At 34.5% G+C, this 22,381-nt stretch overlaps 1 protein-coding gene across 3 annotated transcripts in view; it reads left to right on the top strand.

The window, feature by feature from the left end:
* CSMD1 (CUB and Sushi multiple domains 1) overlaps positions 1-22,381 on the top strand; it is a 935,567-nt gene that overhangs the window by 749,037 nt on the left and 164,149 nt on the right. For all 3 annotated transcript variants that reach the window (XM_072330835.1, XM_072330834.1, XM_072330833.1), the window contains 2 exons: positions 12,919-13,088; positions 20,271-20,427. In XM_072330835.1, coding sequence (XP_072186936.1) covers positions 12,919-13,088; positions 20,271-20,427 — 327 coding nt within the window. The remainder of the gene's footprint in view (positions 1-12,918; positions 13,089-20,270; positions 20,428-22,381) is intronic.

Genomic DNA, 22,381 nt, shown 5'->3' with positions numbered 1-22,381 from the left:
TTGTTTCTTTCTTTCTTTTTTTTTTTTTTTTTTTTTTTTTTAATATTATTGTAACTTTATTTTTTTATTTTTTTTTTAATGATTTATAAGCTGTAAACTGCAATATAGTATTGTAAACTGTATTTTTAAATGTGCCGTTGTTGAAAATCAGTAAATATATGCTCAGGTTGAGTAAAATGGTATTTTTTTTATGAGAACCCACATTTCCAATTTGAACCTAGCATTCTATTTTTCCCAATTTTTAAGACTGCTCAATTGTTCCATAGCTTTCCATGTGTATGAATAGAAAATTAGCTACTTATTTTTTCTTTAAAAAAAATTGCTGCTAATTATACAATAAAATGATTCTTAATAAGTAAGCTTGATCAAGATAACATCAGAATATATCCATGTGCATTTAAAACTAAAAATAAAACTATCCCTACTGCATGTTTATTGTTATGACTGCTAATTAGTACAGTTCTTTGAAATAGCTGATTCTGATACAATCAACCTATTAAGAACATTAATACAGACTATTTTTTCTAAGAAAAAGTCTGATATAATTTGAGGACTGTTTTCAGGTTAGTTGTGTACACATGTACAAGTTCCAGTTATTGATAACTCTCAGTAAAGTGAGTACAGAAAGCCTAGATTTCAGTGTCTGCTTTACAGTGAGATGAATCAGACTCCAGACATCCTTTAGATGCCTAAATAAAGGAATTACTTGTATTGAAATTTAAAACTCCACAAACATGGCAGTATGTTTTTGTTTTATGTAAGCTTTCTTTTTTTCCTGATATATTTGCTACTAATTTTTAAGTAATAATATTATTTATTTGGAAAATTGTCTGTTTTCAAATTTATTACTTATTAGTAGAGATACTTGCTAGAATAGGGAAAATTTATTGAGTACAATTAAATTAATATGGCTTAGTTAGGAAGAAGATGACTAGCTATAACGGTGTTCCATATAGACTAGGAATTGTGCAAGAACCCCCTACTTGCAGACATGGCAACTTGAGAAGCTGAGAAGGTCCAGATGCTATATTAACACTGTTCATCCATAGTTAAAACATCAGTGTGTTTTCAACACTGTTTTTTCTTAGATCCAAACTAATAGCACGATATTAATTACTATGAATGAAATTAACTTTATCCTAGCCCAAACCATTAGATATGTATAACGCTTTCTCCTGTGTAAACAGTTCTCTATACTTAAGCTATCTGTTGAATCCTCCATGACGTGTCCTTTTGGGAGGATCCCTTTTCTTCAACTCTCTATACCAACTGGACCTACCATTCTCCTGTTAGAAAATTTCCCATTCTGTATTTGTTTGGGTTTTTTTGAAAGAAAGGTAATGGAGTCATTCATAAAGAAATTTTATTTCCTATAAGAGCTTCAAGTAACAATGGCAGCTTCTTCATCAGATATACTAGTAGCTGATATCTGCCAGTGATGCACTTCAGTCTCTTTTCACACAGGAACATGAAGTATTCCACATCTTTCTGCGTACAGAAAATGCATTTGGAAGAGCTATCCTGTGGTCTTAACTAGTGATTCTGACAAAACTCCCTCATACATCCTACCGTTAGAACTGTCTGCACTTCCTACAATATAAAGATCATACACATGGTCTTTTCAAGGAAAAAAAATGGCTGCCTACTTTTCTGTAACTTTTCTTCCGTATGTGTTTTTTAAAAGTACGTTCACAGTGTCCTCTTCCACTCCGCTCCTCAGAATTTAGTGGGATTGACAGGATTGTGAGGTTGAGAGGAGGAACTGAGAGAGAGAAACACTCTGCCTCACTTAATCTTGTTGTGATGCACTGAATGGAATAAGGACTGCATTCCTGTGCATACAGTCACAGTAAAGATAGCCTCCTAGCAAACCTGGTACAAGACTACCAGGAAAATATATACGCATGGTGTCTTGAAGAGGAAATGTCACTGAACTAATCCATAACCTTAGGTACTAAGCAAAATAGGGTTTGTACTGAAACAGCTTGTTACCTATATGCTTGTCAGTATTACCATCTGGCACATATCTATAATAAGTGTGCTCATCTATGTGTTGTGGGATTCATTTTCCAAATTTACTTCTGAATAATTTAATTACCGTATAGAATTGCTTTTTGTCTTTGTAAGTAGGCTTTTTATGTTTTTTAGCTAAAAACAAGCTACTGAAGTACAGACAAGCTTCTCCTGATTGTCTTTTGTCTAGTTGAGATTTAGAAAGAGAAAACAATGATCTGGCTTTCCTCCTTCATTGACATCTTATCCTGTATTATTATTCATTGTTGTATTGTTATGATTGCTTCAATTAGTATTCCAGCGTTTTTTAGAAATGCATGTATATTTTTCAAAAACATTCATTTGATTACTAATTGTGGTTAAGAATTGTTATTGACACTGCATCCACGTATATAATTTATTCCTATTTTACCACTTGCTTTGAAGTAGTTGAAAATGTTTATGTACATTTATACTAATTTTGTGTGAACAAAATTGCCCAAATTACTCTTCCAGTAATAGCTCATTTTTTCTCTACCTATAATTATGCAATTCTACAGCTTCACTTTTATTTCACAGTTGACTACTTTTTCATGAGGGCAAAACCCAGCTTTTGCTGAATTGGTTCCCCTAGATTACAGATCCAAGAGCAATGCCTGTAGGTGGTTATGCAGTTTTACGTATCTCCAGAACTATGCCAGCCTCAGGAGCTTAATGAATTTTGGGGTCCAGAAATGAGGTGAAAGTGCTGTCCATTCCAAAGCTAAAATCTACCTAAAGGAGACTGTTGCGATTGAATTTCTATCTTCTCATCTGCACTAAATTTTTAAACATTTTCCATTTATTTGGAAAATCTGTTATAAAGGCAGATCCCCTACATCTCATATTTAAAAATAAATAAGTAAATAATCTATGCATTTAAACATATATTTCCTACATTTGTTTGCTTTACGTCACATAAGTCAGGAGCTTCCTACCACTCTGTATTGTAAAGTTGTGCTTTGTTTAAAAAACAGAAGAGTTCTAAATTAAAAGAAATATTTCTGTAAATGATTTTTTTTTTTTCATTTGAAAATAACTATTCAGTGAACCATCAAGACTAGCAATAAATCTGGAATGTAGAAAATACTCCCTACTCTATTCTGCAACTCTCCCCTGACCTCCCTCTACGAAATACATCTTCCAGCTTAGTGCCATAGTTCACAGGTTTCACTGTCATGCTGCAGTGAAGAGCCCTGTCCTTGCCCTTATGAACTTCCTTTTTCCTTCTGCACAATCTGAAAGCCTTATCAGAGTTCTGACTATTTAAATGATGCTCTAATTTTTTTTATTTTTTTTTGGATACCAGTGGCAGGTATCTTCTCTGATGTGACAAAGGGTAAGATGTGAGCAAAAGCAGAAATGTAACACGAAATGAATGAATATATACACATTCTCACAGATAGGTGGTTGGCAAGTAGGGGCAGTTTTGAATGTATATATCTGATGTATATATAAATGATCACGCAAATATATTTTGAAATACGGCATCATTTCAACATTTTCAATGATCCTCTGATGGGTAAGAATGTGTTGTTTAGTTTTAGTACTGATAAAATTCTGAATCATAGAATTACTGAGGTTGGAAAAGACCTCAAAGATCAAGTCCAAACACAGCCTAACCATAGTACCCTAACTTTATCAACCCTCTGCTAAATCATATCTCTGAGCAGAGCTGAAAGATTTCATCCCTGCCTACCCATTTGCCAAAGATGACATGGTCAGTAATTATTGAAGGAAATGTGTGGAAAATTGGTTGGCAAGACCTTTACAGTGAGAGGTACAGTGCCCAATTACTTTATAATTCAACCTGTGAGGGGCACAATACAATAAATGTATGTTTATTAGATAACAGAATATATATTTTGCTGTATGAGAAGTTTAGGTAAAAAATGGTAAATTTATTTTGTTCCGTCATACTCAGTAACAAAATTGAAGCAATGGAAATTATTGAGAAAATATGATTGTATTTACTAATAATTTTCATTTTCCCTGCTTAATATCTTGACTAATGTCAGTGCCTTTGCCCTCTCTAGTCAGCATTGTGGCAAGGAAAGCTATCCTTCTTAACAGAAGAAGTTTGGTTTTGTCTGTAAAGAAGATGCAGAACTTTGATGACCTCTTCTTAGGCATTAGCACATCATATAAGAATGGGAAGGGGAATTTGACTATGCTTTTCATCTCCCTGTTCCTTAATTTGATTTTCCATTTTGTTGCCTAACGTGCGTGCCACTTCTGTCTGTTTGCCTGGGTTTTCTTTGTTTGGTGTCTCCCTAAGAAACTGTGATAAAATTTGTTCCAGGATAAGTCTTAAAAATATTATCTTTACAGCAATTTATTCATTTCAAAGTAGCCTTGTATGGTATACACATTATAGAGTTTAAGCATAAATTGCTTATAAAATAGAATTGGCTTTGAGAGTGTTCTGATTTTCTTCTTTTTTTTTTTGCTTTTTTATGGAATGTTCAATAATCAGCTGTGAAAAACTTAAAGGATAAAGCTGAAAACAACAGCTACTAAATGTTTTCATTTCATACAAAAGTAGCACTGCTCTTTTATTACATTTTACATGGCTCTTGCTTTTTAATGGTGCATTAATACTTACAGTGAGTAAATTCCTCACTGTGGTATTGTTTGCTGGCACTTACGTTAATATCATTAATTTATCATGTTCAGTTGTTATAGTAAATAATACATGAATAATTAATGTTAGGGTGCTAAAATAAATTGCTGACACTTAAGAAGTTGTTTCTTTTTAACAATTTTGTTAGTATTCATTGCAAAACCACCAACTGCAATTAAAGTACTGTAACGTTGAGTTAATTTCCATGGAGACTGGAACATAAGTGGGAACCTTGTTAGCCTGAATAGTTTGGGAGATTTCTTGAGACCCTTGAGATTTGGCATGCACTGTTTTCTTTAAATTTGCTGTAGCGTAAAATTTAAATCTGAAGTTTGCTTTTGAGGCATCAAACTAAGCTTAAGAATTGCTAACCATTTTTAGGTGGTGTTAATGCGGAGAACACACTCGTTTAAGCTATGTGGGGCCACTCAAGTAGATATTTTAACATTTATAACCGAATGTATAAATCCTCAGATTACGCTAAGGATGTTCTTGTATGCAGGATCCGCTGTTTGAACTTCATATTTCACTGCTGTCACATTTAATTTGTTAAATTTCTTATGACATTGAACATATTTAGTAAAGTTTTTAATAGCATTTTATTTATGTTATTTAATAACATTGAAAATTCCTGCTTATTCATTTTATGATGTTGTGCTTTTACAGGTGCAATTAAGTTTTCTGTCACTGTCAGAAAATTGGACATGTGTTCAAGTTAGCATTTTGAGTGTTACTGTCAATCTTCAAAATAAGGCGCAAATCACTACTTACAGATTTTAGGTGTCTGTCTAAATCTGAGAATCTAAGATCAGCTGGTGCACTGTGGCCATTCTGAATCTATTTTCAAAATGAAGGAGTATTTTGATATGAGACATACTCACCTTAATATGTGACCTGGATATGAAATTTTAATTATCTGTAGTCATAGGGTACAATAACTGTTTTAAATCTCTCTTTTACCTTCTTTCTTTGTTTTGAGGTTGTGGATACTGTTATTTTTTTTTCCTCCTGTTAGATAAATAGTGTAGAGATGGTACCTCCGTATTCCATTATTAGATAGTACTGGAAAGAGAGAGACAGAAAACAAAAGACTACCAAAAAAAAAAAAAAAAAAAAAAAGAAAAAAGGAATACACAAGTCTTTGTCTTTGATTCTGCCTATACTCCCCAATTAACATAATAGGATTCGTTCTGAGAACCTGGGTTGTGTCTTATGTCAGGGATATATGGATTGAAAGCTTAATATGCAGACCTCAGAAAGAACTTTAGTGCTCTTTAGTCTTTCCTTTCTTACTCCATTATTCTTCATAATGGGATGGTATAAAAAAAAATGTGAATGTATTTGTTTGCAGTGCAATGTTTCAGTAAGGTCACTAGTAAGACTTTCTAGCCTCACCGCCATGGTGCTGGTGTTGCTTAAGGAACATAAGCAAAGACTTATTTGCAAATGCTTTATTAGTGTGATCCATTGCTGATGACATCCCTTGATTTGAAATCTATCTTTCTGGAAAAAAAATAGAGGGAAAAAAAAAAAAAAAAAAAAAAAAAAAAAAAAAAAAAGTCATTTCAGAGCACCAGTTGGTAAGAAGAAGAATATTGTTAGCAGACAAATATTTCTCCAATAAGACTGGTGGCAACAATGATGATTTCAGTAATGACAGCAAAGCCAACATCTTGCTTTCTCTGTAGTATGCTTCTGTTTCTAAGCAGACCTGCTCAGTCTCCTCACAGGCTGTCTTTGATGCTGTTAGCACTGAATACAGCAGAGGGTGATAATGTGAGTGCTCCAGGCTGACTTGTTAATTCTGTGTGTGCCTAGTATTCTTTATTGTAAAAAAGTTGCTGACCCTATTCTGATATGAATTTAAAAGCTAGATCCAGCAGGTTTGAAGGGAGGTAAACTTGGTGTTTTTTGTAGGCTAAAACCAATGGGACAAAAAGTGAGAAGTAGGGGAAATCAGTACAATTTAATCATCCATGGTGCACACTTTTGGGGAGAAACCCAGTACAACAGTGATTTATAATTCACCCATACATACTGAAAACAAGACCATTTGTGATACCGGAATGAAGACACTGACACAGCCTAGCAATGTGCAGATAGAAGGTATGGGGCTCAGAGGTGAAAGTCTGCCTGAAGAATTGGAGATGAAACATTATAGAGGTTAAGGCATAGTTCAACAGAGGTGCTTTGCAAATTTCACATATGCTTTGGTTTTATGTGGCATTCATGTGAATCTCCTTGCATTGCTCCTGGGTTTTTATCTGAAGGTGTGCTTGAAAGCAGTCATACTGTATGTGCAATACCAAAGCCATATGCATAGGCAATGGCTTTAGAGCCTTCTCAATCAATTAGTTTAATTACCAACTGTCTGAGATCAAGTTGTTCTCATGTTTTATGAACTGCTGCATCATTTTGTAAAAACAACAACGATATTCTGTATTCAGTAGAAGAGCTTTGCAGAAGGGAAGCCTTTAAACTGACAACATACTATTTTTATTTGATCTCTGCATTGAAGATCTGTTTAGAATCCTGTTGAATCTTTTAGCAAGGTGTATGAAAAAGTAGTAAACTTTTGCATTAAACAAAGTTATTGTTACAGCTTAAACATGAACTGTATTTCAAAGCCTTTCAAGAATATGGATTTATTTTTGCTTTATAGCCTCTGTGTTCATATTCAGGAAGTGTTTGATGATCTTCAAAAGATCTGCCTTCCACAGTTTCCTTTTATCCTAGTATAAGTGAAACAATGAAAGAAGAAAAAAAAGTTATTTATGTAAATAGAATTTAAGTGACTTTATTAAGCAAAAGAACAAAGAACGGAGTCAAGTGTCTGTTCCAGACCGATGTCTTTGCCTTCAAGACAATGAAAGAATAGTTTAATAAGGTGGCATTTTTCCAGTCCTCAACATATAACCTCAACAAGGTTATAACAAGCTAATCATAAACTACTGAAAATAAAGCATATGTACTTCCTCCTCTAAAACTAGTTCTTTGTGGATTTAGGTCTCACACACTAGTAGTATTATCCATGGAATTCAGGGGTAGATATTTTTTATTCCATAACAAATATTAAAAATAACTTTGAAAGAGACTCAAGGCTCAAAATTTGTAATAAGGAAGTAGGTTAATCTGCTTTTATCTGCTTTGTCACATTTTGAAACTTAGACTCAACATCGTACAATTAAATGACCTTTCCATTTAGATGCTGCAGTTTGGTAAACTTTCAGGGTTTGCCAAATTTTGAGTCTAAATTAGAGCCATAGCACTGACAAGTGCAGAGCAAATTTAGTTTTCATATTTGCTTACTTAAGCTCTGTTACAAGCCACATAGATGACATTAACTTTTAAAACTACTACTAACAAATCTATGTAGAGAGTTTGGAACTTGAGATTTTAGATTATTTATTTGTCCTTTAGAAATAAAAAGCATAAACCTCTGTCACACTATGAGCACGAGTTTCATAAGTTAGTTAAATGGAATTAGTATTCATTACAATTCAATTGCAACACAATTCAGCTGCACAAATAAGAGTGTGTTCTTTATCTCAGGCTCTTCATCCTCACCTAAGAATGCACTGAAAACATCAGAAAGGCATCTTCTGTTCTTAAAATACTGACACTTAAAATCTAATGTATAATAATGGAAATAATCATACATATTTCTTTCTTTAAAATGTTTTAATGGTTGTTTTATAATTCTCATTCAAATCTGAGAACCGTATTACCTGGAAACTTAATGTGAGTTAGCACATTAGGTATCTCACATGAGAGAACATAATTGTTCACTGCTATTGCAGTGTTTAGAATGTAATTCCTTTACAGTTTAAATAATGCTTCGTATTTAAATCATTCTAACTTTTTACTTATAGTCTATTTTCAGTTACTCAGGCCCCTTTAATACCAAAACAACCTCTTAATTTTGCGTATATTGTTAGAGCAATATCAGGTACTCTTTTATGTTTCGTGTACCAGAACATACACTTCTTTCTTTATTTCTCAGTCTCTAAAAACATTGTCTGTGAGTTATGACAGTTGTCCTGTGTCTTTTCTAAGGCAAAGAGAAGTTTTTCCTATTCTTCTGGATGGCAGCTTCTTTTCATTTCTTTTGACATCTAAATAATTAGCAGGCTTTTGTTTTTTTAACATAAAATTCCCAACTAGTTTATGTATAATTTTGCTCAAAACAGGTTTTTGTACATACTTTATGTAGAAAAATCTCTGGATTACTGTTGGTTTTTTGTTGTTGTTGTTTTGTTTGTTTGTTTTGTTTTGACAGAGAATGTGTTTAAAATACATAACCTAAAATGTATGTCAAATTATTTAAAGTGACAAATGATTTTTTTCTTTTTAAATATTTAGGTGTCACTGACCATGTTGATTGGAAAAAATATATATATATAAATTTCAATTTATTTTGCATCTTGCATAAACAAAGGTGTAGTTGGAGGGAATCTGAAAGCTGTTGTACATAGTGCAGATGTGAGTGGCAAATGAAGTCCTCTGTTGCCGAATACAGACATCTTTAAGGATCACCTAATAAGATTTGTCTGTTGAACTAGAGGATTTTTTTATTATTAATTTTCACTTACTGAAAGTGGATGAGTTGTATCTGTTCCTTACTTAAAGATTTCATAGTTTAATCTTTGATCAAGACGTCTGGTTTAACTTCATCTGTTTCTGTAAAAATAATGTTTTAATAATAGCTGAGACCTCCTAGCAGAATGATCACAACATGGCTAAAATCTGTCATTTCATTTTGCATATAAAGAACTGAAGGAAAGGTGGTAGAAGTGGAAGTGAACATGAATATTCAAGTGTAGAAGTTTGGTAGTCAAGAGTCATGAGCCATTTAGAATCTTATTTCCCATCTGCTTAAAGTATGAATTTCTTTGAAGAAGTGTTATTCCTCCCCTACTTAAAGCCCTAACCATTGTGCTAAATAAGTTAGCCAACAATTGCTAAGTTTGCAACTCACTGATTTTCTAACAAATTTATCTGAAGCAGAAGTAGGAGTTGCATGCTTAAAATTCCAAGGGAAGAGAAAAAAAATTGATTTTAGGTGGCACATATTTTGGTTGCTTGTGTTAATTACTAAGTGAGAAACATTTAATGGTACTATTTACTGTAGATATTTTAGAATAAGTAACATGGCCCTTCCTGTACCACTGAGTAAAATTCGAGTGCATAAAAAATGGTTTTCATGTTGATGAACGCGCAAGCTGCATATTGTTGTTCATGATTGCTGTTCTAAGTTTCTAAACTCTCATTCATTTCTATATTGCATTGTGGCAGAAAGGTCATGCAAATACTCAGCTGACGTCCCTATAGCATAAGATGCTTTGCGTATCTGGGCATTGATCATGAATGAACATTATTTTAGGTACTGGGGCACTAGATCTTATGAAGTTCCAGACAAAAAGATCTGAAGGTCTGGAGTGAAGTGAATTTACCATGGATTGGACTAACATTTATCTGAAAATAAACCAATAAATAAATAAATCCTTTAAACCTCCTCCAGACAAAGAAATTAGGAGACTGAGTTGGTGATTTACTGGCAGATATGAAATGTGTTGAGAAGCTTAACCAGAACAACCTTTTGGCGTGATTAAGAAGGAAATGGCAGGTTATGATATTTTCAGGTTATCTGGGAAAGGGTAAAATGCACTTTTAAGAGAATGCACTTGGATAGGACAGGTTGTCCGTATGAGTGCTGACTTGATTTAGAAGAATTTTGCACTGTAACTGAATTTCAATAAATAGCTACTTAATTGCAACAGAAAGCAGCATATCTGCAGAAAGTAACGTACTTTAGAAGGGTAGTAATATTGCATTAACTTTATATTCTAACCTTTATTATCCTTGATTTGTGTATCAGCATCATTACTCACAGATACAAATTGTCATAGTATTGAAATTTGAAGCATCCGTTTATCAGAATAGGAAATTGGACATGTCCAGATTCAGGAAGTTTCATTGTTCAGTTTTTCTCTTACTGCATGTGCCTCATGGTTAAGAGTGGTTAACATCCAGTCATTGAAACAAAATGTATAATGCTATGTGAACATTGTGCAAGAAGAACACAGTATTTCTATTTTCTGCTTCAGCATTTTACTTCTAATTCTTTGAGGGTAGAAGGTAATGGGATACCAGTGCAGTCCCGATGGAAAATAAATACTTTATCATGTATCTTTACCAGTGTACACTGCAGCTCAGAAAGCCAATGCTATCCTGTGCTGCATGAAAAGAGAGGTGTCCAGCAGGTCAAGGGAGGTAATTATTCCTCTCTGTTCTGCTTTCATGGGGCCCCATCTGGAGTATTGCATCCACAATAAAATATATGTGTTTATATTTAATAAATTGTATTGTCCGTATCTAATACGGACTTCATATTTGACACATCTTTTACCAAAGAAGTGTGTATTTTGTATAAGCATATATAAAGTGAAATATTTAGTTCATTTTTCAGTCTTTGAATGTTCTTTGCGTTTATCAAACAATGTAAAGTCACTGTAGACTTGCATGTCACCTTCCCTTACGAAGGAACAGTACAGCTATCTGAGGTTTGGTGATAGGCTAACTTAGATCACTCTGCTTTCTGTTAAGAAAGGAGAAGATGAATCTCTGCTTTAATTAAGAAAATGATTTCTGACATATCTGTTAAATCAAGAACACTGAGCCAGTTTACAGTAGATTTCCTTCTTCATCTCACATAAGAAGAGGCCAAACATAGAGGAAAAATACTCCAAGACTGGCTTTTTTCTTTCTTTACACCTTTCCTCTTTCTTTCCACCTTTTCATGCATTCCTTGCAGTCTCCCTCTACTTCAATTTTTTCCTTCCTGTCTTTCTTTGGTTTTTTTTGAAGAGAGAAAGTACAGAATAATTAATTGGCTTCAGTCTCTTCAAAAGTGAAAAGCACATAACTTTGATCATGTGTGTCAAGGCCTCTGAAATTCAAATCCAAGATTTTTAGATATTTGATATGTAAATATGAAACATGCATAATTCCCTGAATAAGATTAAAATATATATATTTTTTTTCATATATATCTTTCTCATTTGTTTTCATATTGTATTTTCAGAATGATTCTTTACACATATAATGGATAAACTATACTCACGTTCACCTAAAACTGTAAATCCACACTTCCAAAAATGAATATCATAATGTCCTATAAGCCTTAAGGCTCTCTTTAAAATTTGCAGGAAAAATAAAGAAAGAGACATTTTTAAACAATCACTTCTTTTTCTCTAAAAAAATATGTTGGTTTATGATTATATATTAATGTCATCCTACTTTAATTATTTATGCAAAATTCTCAATAAAGTCTGTATGATGATTAAGTCAAAACCTGGATTCAATGTATTTTATCCTTAGACTGAAAAATGAGGCATAAGTAAGAAAATTTCCTTTAAAATTCACAGAATCACCGAGGTTGGGAAAGACCTAAAAGATCATCCAGTCCAACTGTTAAACTTAACCATTACCTTAACTGAGAGTTTTATGAAGTGTTTTTAGGTCATTTTTAATCACTTTGAATATTTTTTGAACACTGTATCGCTATTCTTGTTTTATTTCTTTGAATGTTTTCATTTCTGTGATGAAATACACATTTCAGATTTGGAATAGTCTTTATTTAGAACACAACCTGTGCCAACTTGCTGAAACACATCATTCTTTCTATACTTTTCTTTATTTAGCAGTAACTAAAACTCTACTTAAAGTGTCTCTAAGTTTATGCTACAGGTGGTTCTGAAAAAGACTCTCCTAATGTTTACCTAATAAAAGAAGGGAGCTATTTGGCTCTGCCTAATATCAGTAATGGTTGGTTTATTTTGTTGTGGCTGTTTTTTGTTTGTTTGTTTGTGTTATGTCTAGTGAAATACTATTTGAATACTTTTGATTTATTGCCAGACTACTTTATCTCTCTGCTTTTTCTAGTTCTTATTTCAAGAGAATAATTTTATGGAATTTTTATGGAATCCAGCTGAGCTGAATTACAGATCAGCCCAATGTGGGGGGGGGACCAAGTGATAATTAGGTGCTAGATAAAAGAGCTAATGTGCATGTTAACCTAGTGAAGTGCTGGGGATAGCAACTTTGGTAGGTGTTTGTCCTGTAAATGAACTCCAACAGAAATGTACTTTTCCTAGGTATCCATAGCAAGTTAGTTGTTGTAGAGGCAAAATATTTCTGAAAATTGCCTGTATTTTCTTGAAATGGATAATTCACTTTTTTTTGTGTGTGTCTGTTTTCTTTAGCTGAATGTGGAGCAACTGTCTCTGGAAATGAAGGAACTTTGTTGTCTCCAAATTTTCCATCTAACTATGACAACAACCATGAATGTATCTATAAAATTGAAACAGAGGCTGGAAAAGGGATCCATCTTAGAGCAAGGAGCTTTCAGCTGCACGAGGGAGACATAGTTAAGGTAAACATATAGATATATTTCAGTTTCTACTATGCTCAACATTCACATAATATGAATAACTGCACTTTCCGTACTATCCATTTTGTCCTTTGTGTTTTTTTTTTTGCGCTAGATTTAAGTTCTATCTGAATTTAGGGGATATTAAATATTCAATTGTATGTATGGAAATATTTACACTGGATATAAATCTGAATAAAAAACCTAAAACGTGTACTTGGATTTTGAAAGCTAATGTGTCTGTTACTTTGCTATGCATGGTGGTATTTGTAAAAGTAGCTCTGGGATTGCTTTGAAAAAGGATGGTTTTTAATAGTAGACAGAATACTTTTATTTTTTATTTGTCTTGCGCATAATAGGCAATTTTGGAAAAATAATTTAATTTCATCATTTGGATAAAAAGAAGCCAGTCAATATATGTTACTGGAGTTGCTCTACATACATTGTTTTTCTCTAGGTGTCCTTTGCTGAGCAGGGAGTTGGCCTGATTCTACAGTACTCTAATATTGACTAAAACTATAATTACAGAAGGTGGCTTCCTTTCTTTTACTTTGTAGGTAACCTTTGAAACACATCCTAAATAATTGCAAATTTTGAAAATGTACTTTTCTACAGTTTATTAATTATCTTTTTAATTTGAATAATGGCTGCCATATTCTTTTATGTAATGAAAATCATTACATTCATCTGGAATGTTGAACATATTACTTTTTCAAGTTTATGTCTCTAATGTTTCAGATTTAATTGATACTCAATTATTGAATACTGTCAGTTCAGTTAGTAACTTGATGACTAGGGATATCAGGATATCACAACAACTCATTTAGCATTTTATTTCTAACCTGATCTTTCTGTTTTCATTTGTACTTTCCACAAATATTTCCAGATTAATTTGTTGTAAAGCAAATTTTTTCTTGGCATACTTTTATTAATTATTCTATCTCCTTATGTAAATGTATGGCAGTTTTAATTAATACATTTCCTGCATTGTCTGTTTAAGTACTGTCTTTACAGGCATGCATATCTTTGTTATATATTTGTTCTTTTTTGCAAGTATGGACAGGGTTAAACTATGAAATACGCAAATCTTTAAACATCTCAAACAGTGTTCAAATGTTACAGCTAAAAAATTAGTGCTTTCTTCATCTTTATTCACAGGTCTCTGGTAATAAAGGCCTCCATGTTTGTTTGGCCGTGATTAATGTAGTGCCGCAAGATCTTTTCTTATGGCTTTTCTTTTAGATCAAAGAGAACTAAGTAGGTAGGCAAAGTATGTAGTCTCTGTTGTTCTCAATTCCACGTTCCTTGATTTGGCAGTGTAGATCCCATAAAGCTCTGAATTGATGCACCAGACACAGAAAAACTTACTTAATTGACCACTGAGCAGCTTGGATTGTGTACTTAAGTTTCTCAGAAGCTTTACGCATACCTTGTTTATAAATATTTTAATAGAATGTCTGAACAACAACAACAAAATCTTAGAAAATCCTAAGCTATCAATCAACTAACTCAATTATCCTTCAGAAGTTTTCATGAGTAATGACAAGAATACTTGAAGTTATTCTTTGGAGATGTAAGAAAGAAGATTTAATAGTGAAAAAGCTGTTGTGAGCAATGTGTCATATATTTTCTTCTTTTATAAATGTGTTAGCACATTATCTCTGAGTAAGGAAAGCAAGTAAAGGCAAAACAGTAGCTATGTCTGGACTGTATTATATTTCAGAGGCATCTGGCATAGTACAACTGCTATCCACACAACTAAACACTCCCTCCATAGCCTCTTTATAACCTGCATTTTTAGAAATAATGTCTATTCCCTGTCCAATTCCATGTCGGGATGCCTTTGTACGTAACTCTTATAAAAGCCAGCCCTTGATCTATAAAAGCACTAATATCTTACTTAACTAGATATAACTTGGAAGACTTCCACAGTATTCTCCTGAGGAAACTGGCTGCCCGTGGCCTAGAGAGGTATACCCTTCTTTGGTCAAGGAACTGGCTAGAGGGTTGTGCCCAGAGGGTAGTGGTTAATGGAGTTAAGTCCAGCTGGTGACCCGTTACCAGTGGTGTCCCCCAGAGGTCGGTTCTGGGGCCCATCTAGTTTAACATCTTCATTGATGACATGGATGAGGGAATTGAGTGTACCCTCAGTAAGTTTGCAGATGACACCAAGTTGGGAGGACGTGTTGATCTGCCTAAGAGTAGGGAGGCCCTCCAGAGGAATCTGGACAGGCTGGATCGCTGGGCTGAGGTGAATGGGATGAGGTTCAACAAGGCCAAGTGCCGGGTCCTGCACTTTGGCCACAATAATTCCATGCAGCACTACAGGCTTGGGTCTGAGTGGCTGGATGACTGTGAAGTGGAAAGGGACCTGGGGGTGTTGGTTGATGCTCATCTGAACATGAGCCAACAGTGTGCCCAGGTGGCCAAGAAGGCCACCAGCATCCTGGCCTGTATAAGAAATAGCGTGGCCAGCAGAAGCAGAGCGGTGATCACCCCTCTGTACTCAGCTCTGGTGAGGCCACATCTTGAGTACTGTGTTCAGTTTTGGGCTCCTCACTACAAGAAAGATATCAAAGCCCTGGAACGTGTCCAGAGAAGGGCAACAAAACTTGTGAGGGGTCTGGAGCACAAGTCTTATGAGGATCAGCTCAGAGAGCTGGGATTGTTTAGCCTGGAGAAGAGGAGGCTCAGGGGAGACCTCATTGCACTCTACAACTTCCGGAAGGGAGGTTGTGATGAGGAGGGGCTTGGCCTCTTCTGCCAGGCAACAAACAGGAACTTAGGAAATGGCCACAAGTTGTATCAGACGAGGTTTAGACTGGACATAAGAAGGAACTTTTTCTCTCAGAGAGTTGTCAGGCACTGGAATGGATGCCCAAGGAGGTGGTGGAGTCACCATCCCTGGCAGTGTTCAAGAGGTGTCTCAATAGGAGATATGGTTTAGTGTTTTTCTGTAGGTATGGTAAAGGGAGGATGGTTGGACTAGATGATCTTGTAGGTCCTTTCCAACCTTGTGAATCTATGATTCAATTTGAGCAGGCCAATATCTTGACTGAAAATGTGGTGAAGGTTAAACTGAGAGTACAGTTGATAATTAATATTTGAGATCCATTCCCTTATGTTCCCCTGGTATTCACAGCTGTTGGGTAAAGTAAGATTGCATTTTGCTGTCTATGCTCTTCATCATCTGTTATGGAAATGTCTTTGAATTCAGGTAGCAATTTAAATCACTTGATACTATGTACCTATTCTGCAACAATAAATCCTGAAATTTTACTTAGTGCTTTGTAAGGAAGTGCATGCATCTCCGTGCAGGAGAGAGGTCCTCCTGGAGCACATCCAAGGGAAGGCCACTAAAATGTTCCCAGGCATGGAACACTTCCCATGCGAGAACAGCCTAAGAGAGCTGTCTGTTCAGCCTGGAGAAGAGAAAGGTCAGTTTCGATAGAACAAGGGGAAATGATTTCAAACTAACTGGGGCGAGATTGGATGTAAGGAAGAAGATTTTTACAATAAGAGTGGTCAAAGTGGTCTAGCAGTCAAAGCAAGTTCAGGAAAATATCAAAGTTTAGTTGTAGATACTTCAACTATCAGTGTGTGAAACTACGGTTTAGGAAAATCCAGTCAGCATTTAGTTTTCCTTCAGGTGTTTTTACATCCTGGCAGCAGATGCACACACATTAGCACTATTATGGTGAGAATTTTCTTCACAAATAACAGTAAGCATTGTCCTCTTCCCTGTGTGCTTTCACCCTAGCAGCTGCAAGCATTTCTTTCTCAGCTGCTCACAAATATTTAGGAGAAATAAAGATTCCTTGAATGGATACATTTATCTTAGTGCACTAAACAATGCTGTGATCATTCTCTACTGTCCCCAAGGCCAAGTTCTGCAGTCTGAATACATCCATTAAATTAAACTCTTACAAAACAAGGTGGCTCACTTAAACCTCCTCTTGGAAACAGTCCCTGGCCCCTGCATCTCTTCTCTAACCTCAGAAAAGATTTGTGAGGGTGTCAGTAGGTCTGCATTAACTGTTTGCCAAGGATGTCTTAACCATAAATATTGTGTGGACATCCAGGTTGTGCCTGTACTCTGGCACTCTTTACTTGCTTTTAAAACATAAAACTAGCTTGAACTGCATATGTTTGACTGGGTTTGCTGTTGGCACAAGTACGAAATCTAAAAGTCACCTGAATATTGAGGTTAAGTAGTACACAGGGAATAAAAAATAATTTGCAAAGTGTTTCTGACATCAGGAAGATTGCATGCATGAGAAGGGGTAAAGATGAGTGATTTCAAGGAGAATATACTGCAAAGTTAATGACTGTAAGTCACGGGCAAAGCTTTCTATAAATGTAGAAAAGTTTGAATTTGATTTAGGGGGATAAACATCAGAGCTCAAGTAAAGACGTAGGAACAATTTTGAAGTTTATAATTAAACAGTATTTAGATCAGCTGATTATTTTAAAGCTTACCCTTTCTTACTTGCTGACACCTGAGCCTCCTGGTCTCTTTGTTTATCAGCCTCTTGAAATTCTTAATTCTTTAAACTGATTTCTTATGGTAGGATTTCTATCTCACTGTGAATTTGTTCATAATATAATTTCATGTCTTTCAGCTCTTTGCCAAATATCTTCCTTTTTGCTTCATTACAGGGTAAAAAAAGAGTACTTGGCAATTAGAGTGTGGGAATTATATTTGATATAGGTTATCCTACGTGAGTAAGGTATATGAACTACAGTAACAATGTTAATAAAAGTGTGGTAATGTGTTCCTGGCTCAAGAGGCAATCAAAAATGGCAGATGCCCTTCAAACACCTGAGCACAGAGGTTGCACACAAGACACCTGCTGGATATAGTCCTTGATTCATACTAGTTGACAAACCATGGCCAAGAATTGTTTGGGATAATTTGTCTGGCTTGGAGTAAACCTTTTCCAGGGACAATTTGAATAAATTATTATCAAATTAATTATTTCTGTGGGTGGTTGAGATTTGATGCATATATTTTTTGACCACTGGTCTCACCAGACCAGAAATGTACCACATTATGTCTGTAATGTTAACAGCAGTCACTTTCATGCGACTTCTCATATCTCATTTTTGTTTCATAAATTGGTATTTTCATTTGTATCTTGATTAATCTTGACAGAGAATATGATTTGACTTGCTTATCATTAGGTAGCAAGAGCATCTGCAAAGTCAGTAACATAGGAAATCACTAGAGCAAGTCATCAAACAATGATTGTAGTTATTAACTTATTTTTCTTTTAAAGATGAATAAAAGTCCTGTTTATGTAAGCACTATTTATTTCTTTTAATGAGAACTTACTGTTAGTGTCAATTAGAAGTCCATCTATTCATTCAAACTAATACATGAATCTATGAAACCAAGTAAAATATATCTGTATTTTTTGAATGTATGATGAGAATGGTGATCAGAAATCTTGGAGTGAATGTATTGGGCTTCTTTTCCATATAGTAGATTTCCATCTCTGATAAAGCATAATCAGGCAGTGAAAGAATTCTGTAATTCTGGCCCTGGACAACAGTAGAAGTTTGGAGGCATTATTTTGATACTAGTAGCACAGCTGTGAATGGCAATGGCTTATCTGTGTGCCCTAATATAGGACAATTTTTGCCTGAGTTATAAAGACGTTCTGTTCTAGGAATGAATAGTACAATGTATTATTGTACAAAATCTTCTTTAAGAGTAAGTTCTTATTTATGTATATTTATGAAACTTTTTTTTTGTTTTATCTTAAAAAATGTTAGTGTATGTAATTTTTTGTTATTGTTAATAGCAGCATATATTATGAATTTGCTACTTTAAAAACATTGACTTATTGATGGTATAATGTTTTTTTCCTGGGAAAGTAGCTCTGCTTCTGAATATTGGTAATCATCTGTAAATGTTGTTTCAATGGTCCATCCTCTCAAAAGATGCATTTCTAAATTTTGTTCATACATGGAATTGTACATTCAAATAGGAAAATGTTTTCTGTAGCTCAGATGTGGGAATTTATGCTGCTAAATCAGTCACCACCTTCTTCTGGCTGGAATGAGGATAAATGCTCGTTATACCACAAGGTGTGAGAACGAAGAGAAGAAGACCAAGAGCTTGAGATACTTGTTGCAGTTTTTGCACTGGGTTAGTGTGGTTACTAAAGGAAGTGGGCATTGAGGGTGAATTGTCTTTCTCTTCAGATTAGAAACCGGAGGATTGCATTCATTACTTTTGTTAAAATGTCCACATGATGAATGTGGGAAGTGTGAAACACACTTTATGTTTTCCTTTTTTTTTTTTTTTTTTTTTTTTTTTTTAAAAAAAAAAAAAAAAAAAGAAAAAAAAAGTGTTTCTGTTAATTCAAGAAGATTTATATATGTGTGTATATATTTTAAACAAAAACAAAAAACATCAAAACAGACAAACAAACTAAAACAACAGAAGACTACTTGGGACTTCATATCTTTCAAGATTTCACAATAATCAAAAGTAGTTTTTTTACCTGCTAGCAAATTCTTGTCCTTCATATTTGTCCTGTATTTGTGAACACTCAATTTAGAATTTGAAAGATGACAGTTTAATGTTACTAATTTTGTTTTCCACTGACACTTTTAGGTAAAATATAATAGTAAATAAAACACCTCTACAGTTTGGAAACAGACTCACAAATTCCTTTGAAGACCAGAATTTGTTAAAATCTAGGGTAAATCAAAAATTATGGTGATTCAGTGTCTGAAGGAAAAGTGATATATTGTCTTAAACACATCATTTCTGCTTCTTGATATCAGAGGGGAAAGAACAGAGTAGAATGGAATTTGCCTCTTTCAGCTTTACTTCAAGGGTGATTCCTAAAATTATACTTCTATTAGACTTTGTTCATGATCATGAAAATGGAATCTGAAGTTATGAAGCCTTGGAAGATAGAGTAACATGTTTTCTTCAAGATGAACTCACAAAACTGTAGAAGAAAAAAGTTTGAAAACATCTGGAAGGGTGACAATTTTTTTTTTATTTTACTGAAGGTTATAAACAAGAAATATTATTTTTAGAGTGGAATATATCTCCACAAGAATTTTGCAGTGTATAGCTAACTTTGGAAGTGTATACAGTTTTTCAGATATGCAGATTCACATACTCAAATGTCCAGTTTCATACTATTATTTTGTTTCTACAAGGTGTATGATGGAAAAGACAGTTCTTCTCGTTCTCTGGGAGCCTTCACCAAGAATGAAATGATGGGAGTTATCCTTAATAGCACCTCTAACCACCTGTGGATAGAGTTTAATACCAATGGATCTGATACTGACCAAGGATTTCAGCTCACTTATACAAGTAAGTAGCTAAAAAAGATGACACATGTGTTTGTACATTTGCATAGTGCACTTACCCCACAGTTTGAATGTAATTAATAAGTAGCTTGTTTCCAGTACATATAAACATAAACTTTGTTGAAACTCCACTGAATCCACTGACTCCACTGAATGATTCTGTTCTACGAATCTCTAAGTACCCTTTACCTTCAGCTTATTGTCTTTCATCAGCTTTCATAAGCTGCTTGTGAATCCTTCAAAATGAGGTATCTTACTTCAAATCTTCTTGTATTATTAACAGGAACTATGGTACAGAAATGGAATCATAGTTCTTTATATAAAATCTGGTGGCTTCCCTTTGGATTACAGTCAGTTGTACAATAAGCAGAAACCATTCACTTTCCCTTTTGTTTTCTGCTCTGCCTGGTAAATCTTATAATTCTACTCTTACTTACTGATTTAATTATTTTTCTCAGAACTGGGAAGGAAAAGGTTACTTCAGCTATGAAATCTATGAAATGTCTTGAACTGATGTTTGTCTTGAAAAGCATAAACAGTATTTTACAGTCTTCAAACAGTAATGCTAAGAAAATGGTATACCCAAGGAAGACTATTTTCCTCTTTCTTAAGTTTTTTTTTTTTTTTTAAACCAAATATCTCATTTATAATGTGTTCATTTTGCAGAAGTTCATATTGCAGTGTTTACCTATAATGAGATTTATTCCTATCTGCTCTAGTATGACAGAGTCCCATTTGTAAATACCATGTAACTTCTTAATTTTCACGTGTATTTTCAGGTTGCCAGATTCAAGACAATACATTTGTGAGATAGCAGATATCTACCTGGGTGTTTATATTGACTGTAAAGACAATTTAATGTTATTTCCTAGCACTTTCTCTTCATAGCATTGGCTAGAGCTCTTAAAATTCATTTATTTTTGTTGTGCCAGATGTATATTCCCATGATACTATTCACACAATCTACTCAGAAGTACCTCTGAGCTGCTAACTGTAAGAAACATTACCCCTATGTACATCTTCTCCTTTGACTTTCTGCAGTCCTGAAGGGTTTTACCAAGTTCTGTGTGTCAACAGTAGCCTTTCTGAGATCACATAAAGTTGATCTCTGTTCTTATTCAAACATCTGTTTTCTAAGAAGCAACTTATCTATGGCAATTTCATGGTTCCCCAGTCCTGTTCAGGATATAATAGAAGCAGAACATCTGCAAAATAAGCCTTGGAGCTCACTGTACTGAGTCAGTGGAGGGATCCTGGAATATATACAGATATGGTCTTTAGGAATGTGAGTAGCCACTCTGGATCACTGAGCAGTATGTTTTACCTCACAGCAGACTCCTGCATATTAAAGAAAGGTGCAAAATTAGTTCCAGACTTTAATATAAAAGATACAGGCCTGTGAACTATGTTCACTTCTATAGGATTTGCATGCCCTAGAGGAAAACAGATTTTGTTTTAAGAATTGTTTAGCCTTGAGAAGAGAACACTGAGAGGGATGTAATCCAGGTCTATAAGTATCTAAGTTGTGAGGGGCAAAGTGGCGAGGCCAGACTCTTTTCAGCAGTGTATGGAGACAGGACAAAGGGAAACGGTCAGAAACTGGAGCATAGGAAGTTCCGCACGAATGTGTGCAAGGACTTCTTTATGGTGAGGGTGACAGAGCACTGGAACAGGCTGCCCAGGGGTGTTGTGGGGTCTCCTTCTCTGGAGATATTCAAGACCACCCACCTGGAAGCCTACCTGTGTGATGTGGTGTAGGAAACCTACTTTGGCAGGGGGGTTGGACTCAGTGATATCTGGAGGTCCCTTCCAACCCCTACAATTCTGTAATTCTGTCTTTTTTATAATTCTTTTGTAATTCTTTTTTTTTTTTTTTTTTTTTTTTTAGTGCCCTATTTGCATTTATTATACTCCACATTTTACAAGTATGCTTTGAGTTTTTACAGTACTTTTTCATT

The sequence above is a fragment of the Excalfactoria chinensis genome, chromosome 3 (assembly GCF_039878825.1).
Source record: "Excalfactoria chinensis isolate bCotChi1 chromosome 3, bCotChi1.hap2, whole genome shotgun sequence".
Lineage (NCBI taxonomy): Eukaryota > Metazoa > Chordata > Aves > Galliformes > Phasianidae > Excalfactoria > Excalfactoria chinensis.
The sequence above is the reverse complement of the archived record's forward strand: the minus strand, read 5'-3'. Positions and strand labels throughout refer to the sequence as shown.